Genomic DNA, 19,872 nt, shown 5'->3' with positions numbered 1-19,872 from the left:
GGTGCTTAGATCAGCGCATGGGTACTGCCTGAGTGAAATGTTGAGTGCAAAGATAATGCCTGGGTCATTGGAGGAGTGCATGGCTAATGCCTGAGTAAATGGATGAGGCCATGGGTAGTTCCTGAGTGAATGAGTGCATGGGTATTGCCAGTGTGGTTTCATGAGTGCAGGGGTAGTGCCTGGGTGATTGGATGAGTCCAAGCGTAATGCCTGGGTCATTGGATGAGATCATGGGTAGTGCTGGAGAGAATGGATGAGTGCATGGGTAGTATCTGAGTAAATGGTCGAGTGCAAGAATCGTGTCTGAGTGATTGCATGACTGCATGTGTAGTGCCTGAGTGATTGAATGAGTGTGGGGCATTGCCTGGGCGATTGGCTCAGTGCATGGACAGTGCTTGAGTGATTTCATGAGTACAACAGTAATGTTGGTGCTCATATCAGTGCATGGGTACTGCTTGAGTGAAAGGATGAGTGCAAGGGTAATGCCTGGGTCTTTACATGAGTTCATTGGTAGTACCTGAAAGAATGGATGTGTGCATGGGAAGTGCCTGGGTGAATGGTTGAGTACAAGAATAGTGCTTGCAAGAGTGTATGGGTAGTGCCTGGGTGATTGGATGAGTGCATGGGTAGTGCCTACGTGAAAGGATGAAAGCAAGGGCAATGCCGGGGTCATTGGATCAGTGCATGGGTAGTACCTAAGAGAATGGATGAGTGCATGGGTAGTGCCTGAGTGAATGCTTCAGTGCACGAGTATTACCTGAATTATTCCATGGGTAGTACCTTGGTGACTGCATGAGTGCAGGGGTACTGCCTGAGTAGCATTCAATTGAATATGTTTTTTTTAAAGCTCCATTTTAACTGCGTTACCTTCGGAAAACTACCTCATTCAGCTCAAGGCTTTTCCTGACTACTATTGCTCCTTCCCTTCAAAATACCTAGACAATGGATTGTGGGTCACATCTATATCCGTTGAGCTCAAAAGGCTGCAAAAAAGAGCGGTATTGACATATGGAATGTGCACATTACTTGGTTTAGCTAGATAGGGTTAACGTTTATACAGTTGCTGGGTTTGATTAAAATTCATGGTGGATTCCCAAGCTCCTCGCCTCATGATTGTGCACTGTGGTGGCAATGACGTAGCTCAATTGAGTGGGGTAGGGCTGGAAAATCCTAATGAAAGAAAGCTTTGCAAAACTGATGTCACTTTTTCCTCACACTGTCGTGGTGTACTCTAATATATGCCAAGGACAGAAAAGGAAGTGGTGAAATCTATTCTGTCCACAGATTGAAAAATTCAGGAAGCATGTCAATAACACTGTTTATGCATTCCTCAAAGACCACCGCATGGGCTGTACCTATAACAACATTCTGCGTTTTGACAATGCATGGAATTTTATAGAAATGATGGAGTGCCCTTTACAGATGGAGGCAACAGGGAGTTTCTAAGTAACCTGAAACTGGACATATGGTCTTATGTGTAGCAGCCATATACACACAACCTACGCAACAGCTCTTGTTTAGAGCCACCCTAGTTCCCGAGATATGGTTACTTTTTTTTCTTAAAGATTTTTTGGGGGATAATCTTTTCCGGCTGACATGTTGCGAAAACGGCAAGCAAACGCAGACATTCATTGACCACCAACATGTTTAAAATTATATTTTTGTACTGAGTTTCTTTAAAAACCATCTTTCAGACCTATTTTCCATTTTCACTGTTATTCTGGATGTCACAATGGCGTGGTTAACACATATATAAAAAAACAGCAGATTTCCCTTTTCCCCAGTTTTTTCAAGAATAAATTCTAGCGGGTCATTACATTCTAAAGCGACCTTTCCATGAATATGAGAAGAGTCTTTGCGTGAGTTACCAAATGTACAAAACGTCTTTGAAACAATTATTTAACAGGAGCACATTATCACACATGAGCTTAAAATGTCTTTTATTAAAATACTTTTACAAAATATCAGTATCCTTCTGGTGTCATGTTTTACATAATTTCAAAGTTATTAATCACAATTATATAACAACTTTTAATTAAAAACATATACATACACAAATTTCTGCTTCAGAAAGGAAGCTGAGAAGGGAGGACGTCGTGCCGGAACTACTTATACACTATTTGGAACAATTTAAAAAAATTCCAACTGGGTGGATTTTTATTGAACAACATAATAACAAGAAAAAGTAACAAGAGAAGCCCCAAACAACTAAGATCCATATTCAGGAACCTCGGACCTTTAAAACATAAAGACGTCCCCCGCACCCTCAAAGAGGAGAAAAATCAGTAGCGGAAATCACATCGCCTACTTAAACCTCACAGAGGAGAAGTTAGCATGTCCCTCGTGAAAATAATCAAAGACAAGAAGTAAATACTTTGCCAGGAAGGAAATAATCCCTAGCTTGACTTATTTGAGATTTTCAGAGTTTTTTAGCTGCACATACCCATTAACCCCCAGCACAGTCAGATGGGACTGTGAATTTCCGCTGACAGGGTGCTATGGCACCAATTAGTATTTAGGTACTCATCTCCACACAGAAACTGACCAGGTCATATGATTGAATTATGGGCCACCAATACACACTTTTGAACGCCAGGTAGAACGTTGGATTAAACTTCCTCTCTGGCTGGTAGTGTCCCTGATTAAAATGGTTGTCTTTCCTAGGTTCCTGTTCCTGTACCTGTTTCAAAATTTACCAATTCCACTCCCAACAAATTCTTTCTTACACTACGCTCACACCTCATTGAGCTAGCATAGGGTGGTAAGATTGCAAGGGTTAACTGGCACACATTAACTCTTCCATATGAAAGAGGTGGGCTGGGGGTCTCGAACTTCCAAATATACTGGTTGGCAGCACAGTATACTTTTGCATATTCATGGTATCACCCTGATGCCCGTATACCTAATTCCACATTGGAGGCTGACCTGGTAGACCAACCCCCCTCAATACTAAATTACCCAAGGGCTTTCCCAGAGAGCTGGTGGATATCCAAACCATCACCATGACTAGCTGGGCATGGCGTAAACTAGCTACGGTTACCAGGTGACACAAGATGTACTCCTTACACATCCCACTCACAAACAATCCATGGGTGCCCATTACTGCAAATAAAATTGACACTCATCACATATTCATTGGTAACCTATGGTGATCTTTTCTTGGGTGGACAGATTTTACAACTGGCAGAAGATGAGAGGTTCCGAAATGTGACATTCATGAACTGATTCATTCTGAACAGACTGTGGTGTGCTCTTAGAGCCTTAATGCCTGAATTCCCTCTAGAGCCAAAATCATTTTTGCATTGACTACTCTGATCACAAGGGCACAAGGGGACCACTTAGTCTCAAAACTATACAAAACTTCTATGTCACTGATGTCAACTAATGACACGAAAATCAGTGAGGTTGGGTGCGGGACTTGGCCCACCCAAAAGACAACACACGATGGGCTTTCAGTTGAATGAATGAATGAATAAAGTATTTAATAAAGCGCACAGTGGCCGAACGGCTTCCTGGCGCTGGGGACCTAATCAGAGCTCAGCAGAGGGAACCCAAGGAGGATTAGGAAGGGAATGCCTGAGAGAAAAGAAAAGTTTTAAGAGCTTTGTGGAAGTGAGTGTAGATGGGAATGGAACGGATAGAGAGAGGAAGACTGTTCCAGAACTGGGGGGCCAGGACTGAGAACCGAGAGCCCCCCGTTATGGAAGCGGGGGATATGAAGAAGAGAAAGAGAAGAAGAGCGGAGAGTGCGGACCGGGGCATGAGAAGAAACAAGAGAAGTGATGAACAGGGGCGCAGAGCGGAAATGAGCCCGAAAAGCTAAACAGGCCAATTTGAAAAAGGATCTAAAGTGAACTGGAAGCCAATGAAGTGATTTGAGAACCGGGGTGATGTGAGAAGATTTGGGGAGGGAAAGGATAAGATGAGCAGCTTGATTTTGAATGGCCTGTAGGCGGCGGGATTTGTAAGCCGGTATGCCCACGTACAGGCCATTCCCATAGTCAAGGCGGGAGATGACAAGGGCTATGACTATGGATTTAAGTGCATCAGTAGAAAAAAAGCGTGACATTTTCCGGAATAAATGAAGAGAGAGAAAGCAAGAGGACACGACGGAGCTGATCTGACTGTGCATGGATAAGTCATGACTGACTTTAATACCAAGAGTGCGAACAGAAGAAGCGGGCACCGGGGGGGGGCTCAAAAGAAAGGGGCCAATGTGCAGGGGACCAAGGGTTGGAGGGGCCACCAGTGAGAACAAGTTCCGTCTTGTCTGGATTGAGCTTCAGATAGTTAGCGCTCATCCAGTCAGAGATGAAGACTAAAATGGAGCAGAACTTGGGAAGAGAATCAGGGGAAGAGGAAAGATAAAAGACGAGCTGGAGGTCATCTGCGTAGTTGTACACCGAGACCCCCAGCTCAAGGAGAGAGGTGATGAGGGGATGAATGTAAAGATTGAAAAGGAGGGGGGAGAGAGAAGAACCTTGGGGAACGCCGCAAGTGACAGGGCGGGGGGGAGCAGAAAAACCGGGGAGATGGACTGCCTGTGACCTCTCCCGCAGAAAGGACGCCAGCCAGGAGAAGGCTGCGCCCCGAATGCCCGCTGCGCTGACACGGTCGAGAAGGATGAAATGGTCAACTGTGTCAAACGCAGCGGACAGATCGAGAAGGACCAGGGCTTGGGGGAGGTTAGAATCGTCCAAGACTGCGAGGACCACCATCTCCGTGGAATGGCCCGGGCGGAATCCCGCCTGGTGGGATGCAAGGAGGCCGTTCTCCTCTATATAAGTGGAGAGGCAGGAATTGACATGAGCTTCAAGGATCTTGCCGAGGTAGGGAAGAAGAGAAATGGGGCGGAAATTGGAAGGAAGAGAGGGATCTAGGCCAGTTTTTTTTAGAATAGGAAGGACTATAGCGGATTTGAAGGAAGAGGGGACAGATCCAAGAGCCAAAGAAGAATTAAGAAGAGCAAGAGGGGGGGCAGGACAGTTGGTGAAAAGAGTTTTGAGAATGCGTGCTGGTACGCCATCCGCAGGAGAACCGGACTTGGTTTTGACCAAAAGTTTTAAAAATAAATCGGTGGAGATGGGAGGGAAAAGGGCGAAAGAGGAAGAGGGACAGATAGGGGAGCAGGTGGGACGGGGTTGAGGCACTGTGGGAATGTTGGCTTTAATCTTCACGATCTTGTCGATAAAAAAGTTGTTAAGTGAAGAACAGAGGGACTGTGAGGGAACTAAACTAGGAGTGGAGTGATCAGAGGTGGCGAGATTGTGGACCAGAGAGAAGATTTCACGGGGTTTGTTGTTCAGTTGTTCACGGATCAAGGAGTTCACTCTGAATAGCAGGCATAAATTGCTTCATTTGAAGTTTTTGTGGAGGTCATACATGTCTCCAGGTAAGTTACATTTCTTTGATCACACAAGACCACAAGCTTGTCCTAAATGCATGACATACTATGCAAACGTTGCCCATATGACTTGGAATTGTGTAAAACTAGCTAATTATTGGAGGGTGATTTATGTGGAACTTAGCCGGATGACTGGGTTGGATCTCTGGCCTACGCCCTCAAGTCACCCCGAAGGGTTACTTGTGGAACCTCCCTAAGCAACTTCGTCGATACACATCTATTGCATTATTATTAGTTAAACCTGAAATAGCCATAGCCAGTGGAAGCAAGAGTGTCCCTACTGTGAAAGCGTGGTTACATAGTCTCATTTACCAAAATAAAAGAGACTGGTTGGTATCAGTGCCACACACAAAATAAGCTTGGTGAGGTGGTAGAAGTTTTGTTCACTGTGCGGCAAAAGCCGTTTCACCTGAGAAATACCAAAGATCTCTTAACTTTTAGGAAAGGCTTAAAAATCTGTCTCTTTGCCCAATAAAACTTTTTCTTCCATTTCTAGCCTTATGGGGATCTAACTAGGGCCCGGACACCCCCGGGTAACCGCTATGCTTTAGAAAATATCATTAACATAACATATTAATAGTGATATATATTCCTCCACAATGCTGGACATGTCTAGACCCAGAGATTTTTGGTGTCCCAAGAGGGGTATTTTTAGAAATTGAACAATCCTCCTCCCCCTTTCCCCAGCTGGAATAGTCCTAATGGGTGTGGGATGAAGTTCCCTTCCACTGAAGCTTACTCATTTGGTGATATATTGCAAGTTAATTATTATTGTGCAAGTTGAAGAGATTGTCATGTATGGAGTTCACAACAGGATCATATGAGGTCATGTAGAACATATTGTTTATTGTACTATTTCCGTTTATCCATCATTAAGTTAAGAAAAGTGTAGCAGACGTATTTGCTTTTTTGTAAGCATTGGCGAATTTTGCAGATCTGTGATCCACAAATTCAACCGAAATCGGCCCCAAAAATCTGCGAATTCGCGGAATCCTGGATTTTTAAATGTATAAGTGCTTTTCCGACACTACAGCTGCTTAAAGTGCTTTAGTTGTCTCCAGTGACCATGTGTGTTGCTATGCCATTGCGCCAAAGGGCGCAGGGGTCCCTTGAGTGAGCTGTCCATCAAATTGGGTAAATGGAGGGAAGACGGTGCACACTGCTAGTGTGTGGGCGGGGCCAAACAGGGGGGGGGCTTCTATGCGATTTCACATGCCTCTTGTTTGTATAAAAGGTCAGAGACCGACCAGCGCAGAAAACGATGAGAAATAAGTTCATGGTCACAGGAACTGCACAGGGATTGCGCTTGTGGAAGTGAAGGATGCACTTTGTATCCTTCACTTTCGCACGCGCAATCCCTGTGCAGTTACTGTGACCAGGAGCTTGAGTTTTCTCCAGTGACCATGTGTGTCTTACTATACCATCGCGCCGAAGGGCGCAGGGGTCCCTTGAGTGAGCTGTCCATCAAATCGGGTAAATGGCGGGCAGAGGGTGCACACTGCTAGTGTGTGGGCGGGGCCAAACGGTGGGTTTCCATGCGAGTTCACATGCCTCTTGTGTGTATAAAATGTCAGAGACTGGCCAGAGCAGCAGAGGAGGAGAAAAAAGCTCCTGGTCATAGGAACTGCACAGGGTTTGCGCTCATGAAAGTGAAGGATGCACTTTGTATCCTTCACTATCACAAGTGCAATCCCTGTGCAGTTCCTGTGACCAGGAGATTGAGTTGTCTCCAGTGACCAGGTGTGTGTTACTATGCCATTTCGCCAAAGGGCGCAGGGTTCCCTTGAGGGAGCTGTCCATCATAGTGGGTAAATGCCGGGAAGACGGTGCACACTGCTAGTGTATGGGCGGGGCCAAACGGGCGGGGTTCTCTGCGAGTTCACATGCCTCTAGTGTGTAACAAAGGTCAGAGACCAATCGGAGCAGCAGACAAGGAGAAATAAGCTGCTGGACACAGGAACTGCACAGGGATTGCGCTTGTGAAAGTGAAGTATGGAGAGGCCTTTATCCAGCATCACAGCTAATTTTCATTGGTAGATATGGGGAGAAAGCACACCTGCTCAGCCTCGACAAAGCGCACAATTGTTTTTGGGATGATGAATAAGTTACTGAATTTGAGCTTCAACTCGGGCACCTGCCACCTGCTTACTTGTAACTATACTTTGACCTTGACTGACATATTTAGGGTCAGGACAGGGTCAGAGAATAGTTGAAAGTAAGCAACTTAAACTTTTAAAGCTTGCTAGTGCCATCTGTAACTATTCTCTAACCCTGCATGACCTGTTTAGGATCAGGACAGGGTCAGAGAATAGTTGCAACTAGCAACTCTGGCACCTGATTTATTTATATCTGTAAGCCCATCCTGTTGAGGTTTAATATACAGGAGCATCGTGCCACAATAAACCCTGCCCTTCATATTTATCCAAGAAGACGCCATTGTTTTGTGCGATACCTCTACTCACCTGGAGAACTTTCTATTGGCTAATCAGTAAGTGCTCAATACACAAGAGGGTAGCAGATGCACACCAATTTTATAGATTTCATCATTTTGCTTAAATCTTTTTTCAGTTTGTCCCTGCTTGCATGCAAACCGGATCAGTGCCTCGCCTCGAAACACTTATGTAAAACTCCAAAACCTTGACAGCAACTGACTACTGCATTTCCGATCGCACAGCCATAAAGACATGCTTGTTTTCTTCCAAATTTCATTTATTCCTTGTACTCCAATATCCTCAATGCTTTTTATTTCTTTCTGTTGGGATGAAAATTCATTCCGCTCGCGAAATTTGCTGATTTTCTGCGATTTCGCAATCCGCGAATCTCGCGAAATCGCGGTAAAATCCGCAAATCAGCGGGGACGGATTTTCAGCCAAGCACTCACAGGGTTACAGCAGCAGGTGCAAAAGTTGAAGCTAATTTTTTGTAACCTTTTACAAAAGAGTTACAAAGAAATTAACTTCAACTTGGGCACCTGCTGCTGTAAGCCTGTGAGTGCTTCCTGGCGCCTCGTTGCCTACTTGCAACTATTCTCTGACCCTGCTCTGACCCTTGAAGCAGGGTCAGAGAATAGTTACAAGTAGGCAATGAGGCGCCTGTCACGAAAATTAAACCTCAACAGGAAGCACTGACAGATATAAAAACAAGCATTTGCAATGCAATCGGTCTCGCATTAGGAACGTTTGAGCTATTGGTCTTGTAAAACAATTTTTTTATTTTTGTGTTGGTTTTGAAAATAGCTAAATTAATAGCTTTGTCATTTACAATGGCAACAGTTATAACTTTTGCAAATGTGACACCTATAGCATTTGTAATGCAACATGTTTTGTATTTACGCGACTTAGATGTATTGATATTACAAATTACAATGGCTTTTAATTTTTCTAAAATAATTAATACTTAAATAAAAGTGATTTTAATTTATAATGGCAATAGCTTAAACTTTTGTAAATAACTTCTGTGAAGATTATGTTCAGTGTATTTTATTGTGACGAAAATCCAAGAACAGAAGTGAAATATTAACATCTTTTTGTGACATTTGTAATAAAGCTTAAAACATTGAGAGAACATATTTGAACCAGTTGTTGTTGAATGGTTGAGCAGATTGATGCTGGGGTGGCGCTGAGTGGTGCTGAGTGGTGCTGTGGTGATGCTAAGTGGTGCTGTGGTGGTGCTGAGTGATACTGGCATGGTGCTGAGTGATGCTGGGGTGGTGCTGAGTGGTGATGGGGTGGTGCTGAGTGGTGGTGCTGAGTGATGCTGTGGTGGTGCTGAGTGGTGCTGTGGTGGTGCTGAGTGATGCTGTGGTGGTGCTGAGTGGTGCTGTAGTGGTGCTGAGTGATGCTGTGGTGCAGCTGAGTGGTGCTGTTGTGGCACTGAGTGGTGCTGAGTGATAATGTGGTGGTGCTGAGTGATAATGTGGTGGTGCTGAGTGATGCTGGGGTAGCGCTGAGTGATGATGTGGTGAGGCAGAGGGCAGAAAGGCACAAAAAGCAGTCTAACAAAGAGCAGAAGTCCAGAAAAACAAGGGGAAAACGTGTTTAACAGAGAGCAGAAGGGCACAAAAAAACAGTCTAACAGAGGACAGAAGGGCAGAAAAACAAGGGAAAACGAGTCTAACAGAGGGTAGAAGGGCACAAAAAACGAGTCTAACAGGGTGCAGAAAGGCACAAAAACGAGTCTAACAGAGGGCAGAAGGGTTCAAAAAAAGAGTCTAAAAGACGGCAAAAGGGCACAAAAACAAGGGAATAACAGAGGGCAGAAGGGCACAAAAAACAAGTCTAACAGAGGGCAGAAGGGCAGAAATACAAAGGAAAAATGAGTCTAACAGAGGGCAGAAGGGCACAAAAAACGAGTCTAACAGGGGGCAGAAGGGCAGAAAAACAAGGGAAAAACGAGTCTAACAGAGGGCAGAAGGGCAGAAAAACAAGGGAAAAACGAGTCTAACAGAGGGCAGAAGGGCACAAAAAACAAGTCTAACAGGGGGCAGAATGAATCCCGCCCTGCGTGTTTGTCCACGCAGATGCCACCTTTTTGTGCAATACCTCTACTCAACTGGAGTACTTTCTACTGTCTAATCACTAAGTGCTCCCTCGTTGGCTAAATGTATAGGGGCAGATTTACAATAACTGGCGCATCCCCAGGGATGCACCAGTTATTGTGCGCCGCAGCTCCGCCACCCATGGTGTACCGCATTTACAATGCGGCGCACCATGTGGCAAAAACGGCACAGATGCGTCACGCATCTGTGCCGTAAAAGCAGCGCATTGCTGGAGCTGCATCGCAAGCGCGACGCTGCTCCAGCAATGCTCTGGGGGGCCCTATCTCCCCAATGCTGCATCAAGTCTTGCGCCTGCTTCAAGCAGGCGCAGGGTTTTGACGCAGCATTGGCCTAAAAGGGGGTGAGTCAAATCTTGTAGATTTCACTCAGCCACATTTAGGAGGCGTTCCTGCGCAGGAACGCCCTCCCCTGCGCCGGAACGCCTCCTGATGGCGCAGGGCTTTACAACATGACGCATCTCTCAGATGCGTCACGTTGTTAATACCCAGCACCATGGCGCATCTTTTGTGCTGCCACCGCGTCACAAAAGTGACACAACTGCGGCGCAAAAGAGGCACAAGCGGCTTGTAAATCTGCCCCTGTGTTACAGGCACACATGGTCACTGGAGACACATCTTCTGGCCCTTTACGCAGCTGCAGTGTAGTAAAAGCACTATACATTTACCCAATGAGGGAGCACTTACTGCAGTAGCCAGTAAAAGTAGTCCAGGATAAATTGCAAAAAAATTAGCGAAATTTGCAAATTCGCAGATTTTTTTGCGATTTCACGGGGAAATCCGCGAATTCGCGGAACGCGAATTCGCAAATTTTGCCCATGCTAAATTCACAATAAGGCTGATCAAAGTCCCAATTTTTTGAATGAGGCAGCTGTGCCCATCCAGGCCTCTTACTACATCACGTGGGAGTTGCAATTCATGTTAAGAAGCTGGTGTAAAAGCGTGTCCCAATGCATTTCGGGCCCATATTTAGCCCTTCATCAGGGGAAGCTGTTCAAATTGAAATAAAATACAGCCTCCATTAATCTTCCATACTCCATTACCCCAGAGTTCATACAAAAGTGTATGCTCTGATGAAATCACGTATCAATGCAATCGGTGAAATAAACATGACTCAGCCCCTTTGTAATCAAAAAGTAAACGAAAACTTTTTTCACCACTCTCCCTTAGTGCCTAAATCCAATTGCCACCTAATGGAAAGTTTACTGCCGGCAGTAACCTCCCCCACCCCATCCTCGATGTAAAACCTGCCAATTCAGCTGCAGTGCTTCATAAAAATTCCCCAATATGAATACGTGAACATTAACCCATTGCTTGTCTTTTCCCTTTGATACCTCATTGTATATTTATTACCCAAAACCCTCTGAACTCATAGCTTCGCTATGCAACCTCCCCCTGACCCGTTCTCTTGTTCCTAAAATGCTTGTGACCTATCTCACTCAGCTCATTTGTCCATGGAAGTAATTTCAAACAGATGTCACCCAACTAACTCCTCCCCCATGCTCACGTTTTAACTTCTTACTCTGACAGGGATTTATCCAATCAGCAATGGCTAATCTGTTTAAATCCTCACTCCTCCCACCTAATCATAATACCATTGTGTCCCTCATTTTATCTAATCGCGCTGCATGCTATTGCCTAACTACATATCCCATGAGCCCTTCCATCTAAACAAAAAAACCTTTCTCAAGAACAATCATCCCCGAGTTGATATCGTCAAAGACTACGTGTCCCTAATCAGTAAGTGCTACCTCGTTGGGTAAATGTATAGTGCTTTTCCTGCACTACAACTGCGTAAAGTGCCAGAAGAGTTGTCTCCAGTGACCATGTGTGTGTTACTGCCATCGTGCCGAAGGGCGCAGGGGTCCATTGAGTGAGATGGCCACCCCTATCCCAAAGAAAAATCCGCCGCTCGCAAATTAGCGAATTTTTGGCAATTTTGTGAGATTCGCGGATCGCAGAAATTGCCAAAAAATCCGCAAATTTCGCTAGCGTAGCAGATTTTTGGCCCATACTTACTTTTATGTCAAAAATGGTAAATAAAGTGTTAAAAAACACAACAACAAAGGTGTTCTACCTGCACCGCCACTGCCTCTCTAGCCTCCAACAGTTCCCTCTGTTTGTCCGCTTTCTCACGTCTGTCCTGTTCTAGTTCTCTTAGGTGCAGGTCATCCCTCTGTATGTCCTGAAGTAGCACCTTCTGTGTACCTGTCATCTCTGATATACAGCGCCCTCTAATTACTGTTTAAATGCATCCCACTCTACTAATGAGTTTGCTGCAGTGTTAACGTTGTCTTGGAAATAATGAACAATAGCTGTGTCTGTCGCTTCATGAAACACATGGTCCTCTAGGGCCTCGGGTCTCAAGCACCAGGTGGTGATATTGGGTCACGCACAGGACCATTGCAGGCTTATCAACTTGGGAATGTGGATGGATATCGTAATAGTGAGGAATTCACTACTGCAAACCCGCTTATGTACATTGGGTGTCACAGTGTAGCATCTAATCGGAAATTCATTTCATGCAGAGCTGAGTAAAAGGAGTAATCTCGGGTCCCAGAGTGCTGTGCTCTCCACGAATAGATCAATCCACTTTTCTGTTGCCAGTTGCATCATGTCTCTGCTAGTTTGTGTGTGGTTGTGTAAGGGAGCAGAAGGTGGGGCTGGTCAAGGGTAACATCTGATGTTCAATTAAAAGCCCAGCCCAATAAAACTGAACCTGTAAGTACAGAGGCCAGTTTCCCAGAAAGGTGTGAAAAGAAGATTGGTTGAGGTGCGTATATGCTACCCAATATGAGATTTGTGCCGTCTAGTCTTGCAGCAACTACCACATATCTGCCTCCTGGGTCAATAATCTGTTTTGTGCACTGAAAGGGTACACACGCCCTCACCCAGACCAGGACTCCTCATGAAAATTTGGAATAAGTGATAAAGAATGCTTGACCCCTCCAGAGATGCTGCAAGTCCGCTCTTTCTTTCGCTATTATGTGGGTTTCCTGAAGTAATGCAATCTCCAAGAACAAGTATGTGTGTATTTTATGACACCGTCCCATTGAGTGCCTTAGGTACTTCTTGTGCTCACTAAAAACCCCCCTTGTGACAAGCCTGCCCCCCCTTAACATTCACCAATCGCCACCAAAAAAAAAACTCCCCTTCCCCAGGACAGGCACCAGAAAACTAGTTCCCATCCAAACACTGCTTAAGTACTCAATCATCTAGTACCGGTTACAGGGCTGAACAACTTACAGTTTTGGACCCAGATCCCCACAACGCCACTTACCCGTTAAATGCACCAATCATTCCGTCCGTACCAGCTATTTGCGGACCTTGTTACCTTGGTGCAGAAAGCTAGTTATTTTAGCCCTACCTCAAGAACAAGTGCACATTGTATCCCGAGGTCCACAGTTTGAAATACTTTTGCATATTCATACACAAAATCGTCAGCTGTCTCGGTTGTGATCTCTGGCAAGTCCATCTCTGAGGTTCATTGTCACTGAGATCCGGTGAAGTATCTGATCTTTCCGCTTGCATTCCACTCTTACTTGAAGTAGGACTGGGCCTTTTTGCATATGTTTTGCCACAGACTGAAGCGCTTTACGATGTTCTAGGCTGAGCTCTCTGGGAGATGGGGCTCTGGACCCTGTTTTATTGCTGAGAAGGCTCTGTAGCAGTGAATTTGAAGAGGAATTATGATGGACTCTGCATGTCCAGCCACTCCCAGGCCTCTTGAGGTGTCACGAAGAATCGAGGAACAGCAGGGTTCGCCACTCTGAGCCATTTATTTTTATTATTTATTTAGCGACTTGTAAAGCGCCTGGTGACCCGAGGGCATCCCCGCGCTATAAAGATTACATCCTGATGAGGGGGATAGGGTCGAAGGGTTTATTTAGGAAACAGAAGGGTTTTGAGTTTTTTCCTGAACGTCAGGTAACTGGGCTCCAGTCTGAGGGAGCGTGGGAGGGAGTTCCATCCGGTGGACGCTTTTACAGAGAAACGTCGACCTCCGGTGCGTGTCCTCTTAAATTTGGGGATATTGGCCAGGTGCTCGTTCTCGGACCGTAGAGCTCTGGGTGCTTTGTAAGGAGTGACCAGGCCGCTGAGGATCGCAGGTCCCGAGCCATTGATTAGTTTATAGGCCGTGCACATGGCTTTAAATTCCACCCTTTGGCGGACTGGGAGCCAGTGCAGAGCCTTAATAGCGGGTTTGGCGGATACTCTTGGAGGTACGCTCATGATTAGACGAGCTGCTGCAATCTGGGCTCTTTGCAGTCTCGCTAAGGTGGCTTCCGGCGCACCCAGGTAGACCATATTGCTATAGTGTAGCCGTGACATTTTAAGGCCCTGAACTAGTAGTTTCCTGGACACGGGCAGTAGAAGAGGGAAGATTCTGCGGATGGTCCGCAAGAGCCCAAGACAGGTCCCTGCCGTTTTGGCCGCTTGAGTCTTCATTGAGAGGTCGGGTTCTAGCCAGACTCCGAGGGTCTTGATTTCGTGTTTCGGGGTAGGGATTTCCCCGAACACGTCTGGCCAGATCGCCGGGGGGATGGTCGCCCATTGTTTACCCATGAGCATCACTTCGGTTTTGGAACCGTTGAGTTTTAATGACGATTCGCACATCCACCTGTGAATTTCGGTGAGACAGTTTGGTAATTTGTCTGGGTGGTCGTCTAGTTGGGATAGGGAGACGACTAATTGTGTGTCGTCAGCGTAGCTCACGATTTTTATCCCGAATGGTGTTACCACATCTTCCAAAGGGGCCATATACACGTTAAAAAGCGTGGGGCTCAGGGAGGAGCCCTTAGGCACCCCGCTGGTGAGTGGAAGTGTGGACGAGTGGTATTCACCGTCCCAGACCTGGAACGTGCGTCCGGTGAGAAAGGACTCTATCCAGCTGAGTGCCATCCCAGGGAGCCCTGCGGTCGCCAACCGATGAAGGAGGACACGATGGTTGACCGTGTCGAAGGCGGCACTCAGATCCAGGAGGATCACTGCCACTGATCCTCCTGAGTCTAGAATGCGCCTTGCTTCCTCGATGACGGCAAGAAGGGCGGTGTCTGTCCCGTGTCCCGGACGGAACCCGGTTTGGGATTGCCGTAGAATGTTATACGTCTCGAGGAATCGGGAGAGTTGACCATTCACCAGTTTCTCGGTGATCTTGCTAATCCCCGGGAGGAGGGATATGGGTCGGTAGTTTGCCATATCAGTTGGGTCAAGTTGAGGCTTTTTAAGGAGTGCCTTCACTACTACACTTTTCCAGCTGTCGGGGACTGATCCTCGTGCAAGTGAGCAGTTGATAAGCTCCGTGAGTGTGGGGGTGATAGCGGGGGCCACGTTTTTGAGAAATCTCATGGGTGCAGGGTCTAAAGGAGATCCGCTTTTTATTTTATTCAGGGTTGCTCCCACCTCATTAGGCGTTACTGGCCTGAATGTCTCAAGTTGGGGACGTGTTCCCGTCTGACCGGGGGGCTGAGTATTGTTCCTGTGGGTGGGGGAACTAGGAGGGGGGAGGGATGTAAGGATACGGGCGATTTTGTTGTTAAAATATGTGGCTAGGTCGTTGCTTCTGTCTACCTGGGGGGTGGTGGAAGAGGGGGAGATGGGAACTTTCAGTAGCTCCTTCACGATGAGGTAGGATTCCCTAGAGGAATTTGAGGCTTCCTTTATCCGGGTGTCATAGTGGGAGGCTTTGGAGAGCTTAATTGCAGTTTTATAGATTTTGACTGAGGAGTGGTAGGCCTCTTTGCTGGCATTATGCCAGCCATGCAGGGAACAATATTGCGTATGGCAATTGTAGTTGGCATAGTTTCTTTTAGAGAGCCAAGAAGGATGCCCTGTTCCACTGGACTTCCCTTGTGAAGCCCAGAAAGATCATTATTGCACTAATGTCGATTTTGTCAAGCTCACTGTAGGATAGAGTCTCTAAAATGTAAAAGGTGTGCCACCATTGGTCTGGGCGGTGCTCCGGGCCTCAGCGGTCTTGCTGGAACTCTATGGGCCCTTTCCAGTGTACAGAAGGGTGACAACCCTTCTTGGGCTACTTCTGTTCGATCCAGTCTTCCAAGAAGCGCACCATAGTTGTCCCTTCCGCTTTTACCGGCACTCCAATGATTCAAATATTTTGCCTGTGGGGCCTACCCTCTCTGCCTTCGGCCCGTAATTCCAACAGTTAGATTTTAGCTTCCAGGTCCGTAAGTGACTTCTGCCTCCAGTTACCGTCTGTGGGAGGCCACCCAGTTCTTTCCCAGTAGTTCTTACCCATTTGTTGAACTTCCGATGGTCCTCTTTTAATAGGCTTAAGTCTGTGCCTATCACGTCAATTTTCCCCTCCATCACATCTCTGGAGGCTGTGATTGCTTGCATGATGTCAGACAGCGTTGGTCTCCTGGGAGCCGAGTCTTTCCCCAGTTCCATCACTTCTTCTTCATCATCTGTATGGGTGAGTCTACACTGAGGACATTAAAGCCTCTCTTCTTTTGAGTTCTCTCCATCTTTCCGGCAAATGACTGAGCTTTCTTTGCCAGGACCAGATATGTTCTGCAATGCTGGGGGTCATTCTGTTAAACTACTACTGTCTATCGGTCGTGGCACTGCTTGTGAGATCCCCAGGCCTTCTTCTCTGTTACGACTGCTGTGATCACATAAGAAGTCTGCCCTCTTGCTTGTCTAGTTTGCCACTGAGGTCTGACTCTACCTCACCTCCAACTTCTCCATTTCTGCTGTTTCTGCTGAAGTTGCCAAACTCACTCCGGGGTGGCAGTGCTCCTATGTTACTGATTATGCTCTGCGTTAGGAGCCCCTAGGTTGCTCTCTGCTGTGCACTGATGCGGTTGCTGCTGGCTGGATGAGCGCAGCACAGTTGGGTCTATGGCAGTATGAGGTTCTGTGACACCAGATGGACCCTCCTCATCTCACTTGTTCCCCTGCTCTGTTTGTGCCCTCAGAACTCGTTATGGTAACTGCCTGCCTAGTACAACCCGGTCTTACAATGCTGCGGTCACTCCCTGCGTCCAATTACCACCATTATCCATCGTGCACCAGATCTTTCATTTTCTATTCTAGGCACTCAATTCCTGGGGTCAACACTATGGGCCCGCTCCGGTTGCCGCAGGCCTTTGCAAGGCCGGTGTCAATGAGTAAACAGGCTTGTTGTTGCTGGCCACTCCTGCCCAGGTATGATTTCCAGAGTGACCAATTGCTGCACAGGTCTGCCTCAGATGCAGGGCCTTTACAGTCTCCCTCCAGGGACAGCATACTCCCTGACCCCCATGGTGGTCTTCCGACGGCGAGTCTTTTCAGCCCAGGTAAGTGCTGGGCTCACCTGGGCTATTGAATGCCACTTCTGTTCCACGCTGCACTGCCTTCATATTTCTGGGGCTGGCTGCACAGTTTTTTGACGTGGGTGCCCTCGCCCCACCACCTCCGTCCCACTACACGGCTCCAATTACTAGGCACTGTGGGTGAGCTGACTCGGGATATCCCGCTACCACAGATTTCTCCTATGTCTTCACCAGTTAGGACTCCTCCGCTGAGTAGCCTCCTCCTCAGCACCAGGTGGTTGGCGTTCACCCGACTGACTGTGTGAGGATCTCTGGGCAGCCTATGCCGAGGGCGCCATCTTGCTGGCTGTTCCCCAGCATCTTGACAGGCCAGCTTTGGGACCTGGACTGTCTTCTTGAAGGACTCTGGTCCACTCTGCCTTAATCTGCACCCCTGGGCCCCCTCTGCTCAGCTGGGCTATGTAGGCACCCTCCATAGGGCTCTGTCACACCAGGATCAATCCCCACTTGGCAGGCCATGTCAAAAGCAGAGGACGCTCCTAGGCTTGGGTGCCATTTTGAGGCTGATTCCGTTCCTTCAACTCGCTCTCACCTCTGCGAATTGTGACCCTTCCAGGGGTAGTACGCGTTTTACCTCACAACTCTGCAAGCACTCCAGTGTCTCCGGTACACAGATCTGTTAAGGGGCTGCGACCAGGGTTCAGGATCGATGATTTGGGACAGCAGCAGACGGAGCTCCATGGTCCACATCCACTTACATTGGCTTCAAGCTGAGCCCTCCCTTGAAGTCAGTACTGCTGTGTTCAAAACATCAGCACAATAATGATTCCTTCTCATCCATACCAGAATGCAACCCATTCTCCCCAGGAAAAGACACCGTCATAAATGAGTGTTGCTTTGCAAATGTCTGACATTGCTAGTTGTCTCTGTGTATCGTTTTAGATCTGTCTAACAAGTGCTGGAAAAGTAACAACAGGTACATACTTTGGAGTGATAACTTGTATACTTCTAACATGGACAAGATATGCAGCGTAACGATCATCTTAAAAGTGTTCAAACTAAAATTCCCAGATGAGTTTGCCAAGTTCATTAAAAATGAATGAAACCAGGGCACCAGTGTCAGGCAGTAGTGTGTGGGGTGAGGTTCTGGAAAGAAAGTCAGGGGAGAGAGACACCAAGTCACAATAATAGAGTCAGTGGTGAAAGGTGGGGGAGAGTACAACATGAACATAAGAAAGGATGACAAGTGTGACTGAGCAGGGTGAGATCACTGTTTATCATTGACTATGCTACTCTACATAGAGATCCATCACATTCAAATCAATCTCATTCCTACTCTACTAGGAACAGTCGACCCCAAACTGACAGACAAAAACACAAGCAACATCAGTCTAATTTCAGCCTACGTATTACATCAACATGCTGTCCCTTCCCTTTATTTATTCTCCTAATTTTCACATGTTTACATTGAACCAAGCCTCCATGTTCATGAATGGCCTAAACAAAGTTGCTGAAACACACAAATGTTTAGGATGTTCACTCACCAAGCATGTTTCCTACCTGAGGATACCTGTAGATTCCTAGGAGCTCGGCTATTGAGAATGATGTTGTAGATGACAGGTCTCCAATAAACCCAACCAGTGTGCCATTACTCTGACAGCTATAGTTTGGGACTGGATACTCCCTCTTTGACAAGATGTTAAGTGTGGCTTGAAGAGATTTCATCACACTACTGCAAGAATCATAGATCTGATAACCCAGAGTGAAGTTTCCTAAGAGATTATGGTTTCTGTTGATCTGTTCTGTGGCATAGATTAGAGCCAGAAGATGCCGAAGATGGCGGTAGGATGCGCTGAAAGATAAACAACAAGGTTGGCCCATGGTACCATGAAGTTCATATTTCAGCAGTTAGAACAATGAGATTGATACTACCAGTTGACACCAAATTTAAATGTGCTGTAAGAGTGGAACACTCAGAAATAATCATAAATATGTGATCTCCGCAGAAAGTGTTATGATAAATGAGTTCTTATCAGTACCATGAATCACATAAACAGTGCATTTAAAAAAAATTATGGTAATGGAATGTGTCCTAAACATACACAAATGTGAAGCTGCAGGTGCAACGCAAATTGATATTAAACAATGTGAAAGTATCATTGTCACTGGGTGTATTGATATTATACTATGTGAAAGTATCATTGTCACTGGGTGTATTGATATTATAGTATGTGAAAGTGTCATTGTCACTGGGTGTATTGATATTATAGTATGTGAAAGTATCATTGTCACTGGGTGTATTGATATTATATTATGTGAAAACACCATTGTCACTGGGTCAATTGATATTATACTATGTGAAAGTATCATTGTCACTGGGTGTATTGATATTATAGTATGTGAAAGTGTCATTGTCAATGGGTGTATTAATATTATACTATGTGAACGTATCACTGTCATTGGGTGTATTAATATTAAATTATGGGTGAAAGTATCACTGTCATTGGGTGTATTAATATTATACTATGTGAAAGTATCACTGTCATTGGGTGTATTGATATTATACTATGTGATAGTATATTTGTCATTGAGTGTATTAATATTAAATTATGTGTGAAAGTATCACTGTCATTGGGT

The 19,872-nt window shown here is 46.1% G+C and overlaps 1 protein-coding gene across 1 annotated transcript in view; it reads right to left on the bottom strand.

The window, feature by feature from the left end:
- Nucleotides 1-19,872, bottom strand: part of LOC147725836 (vomeronasal type-2 receptor 26-like) — a 667,311-nt gene that overhangs the window by 539,871 nt on the left and 107,568 nt on the right. The window contains exon 2 of the mRNA XM_086962796.1: nucleotides 18,796-19,087. Within this exon, the coding sequence (XP_086818922.1) occupies nucleotides 18,796-19,087 (292 nt within the window). The remainder of the gene's footprint in view (nucleotides 1-18,795; nucleotides 19,088-19,872) is intronic.

The sequence above is a fragment of the Lissotriton vulgaris genome, chromosome 3_1, assembly GCF_964263255.1.
Source record: "Lissotriton vulgaris chromosome 3_1, aLisVul1.2, whole genome shotgun sequence".
In the NCBI taxonomy this organism is placed as follows: domain Eukaryota; kingdom Metazoa; phylum Chordata; class Amphibia; order Caudata; family Salamandridae; genus Lissotriton; species Lissotriton vulgaris.
This window is presented reverse-complemented; position numbering and strand designations above follow the sequence as displayed.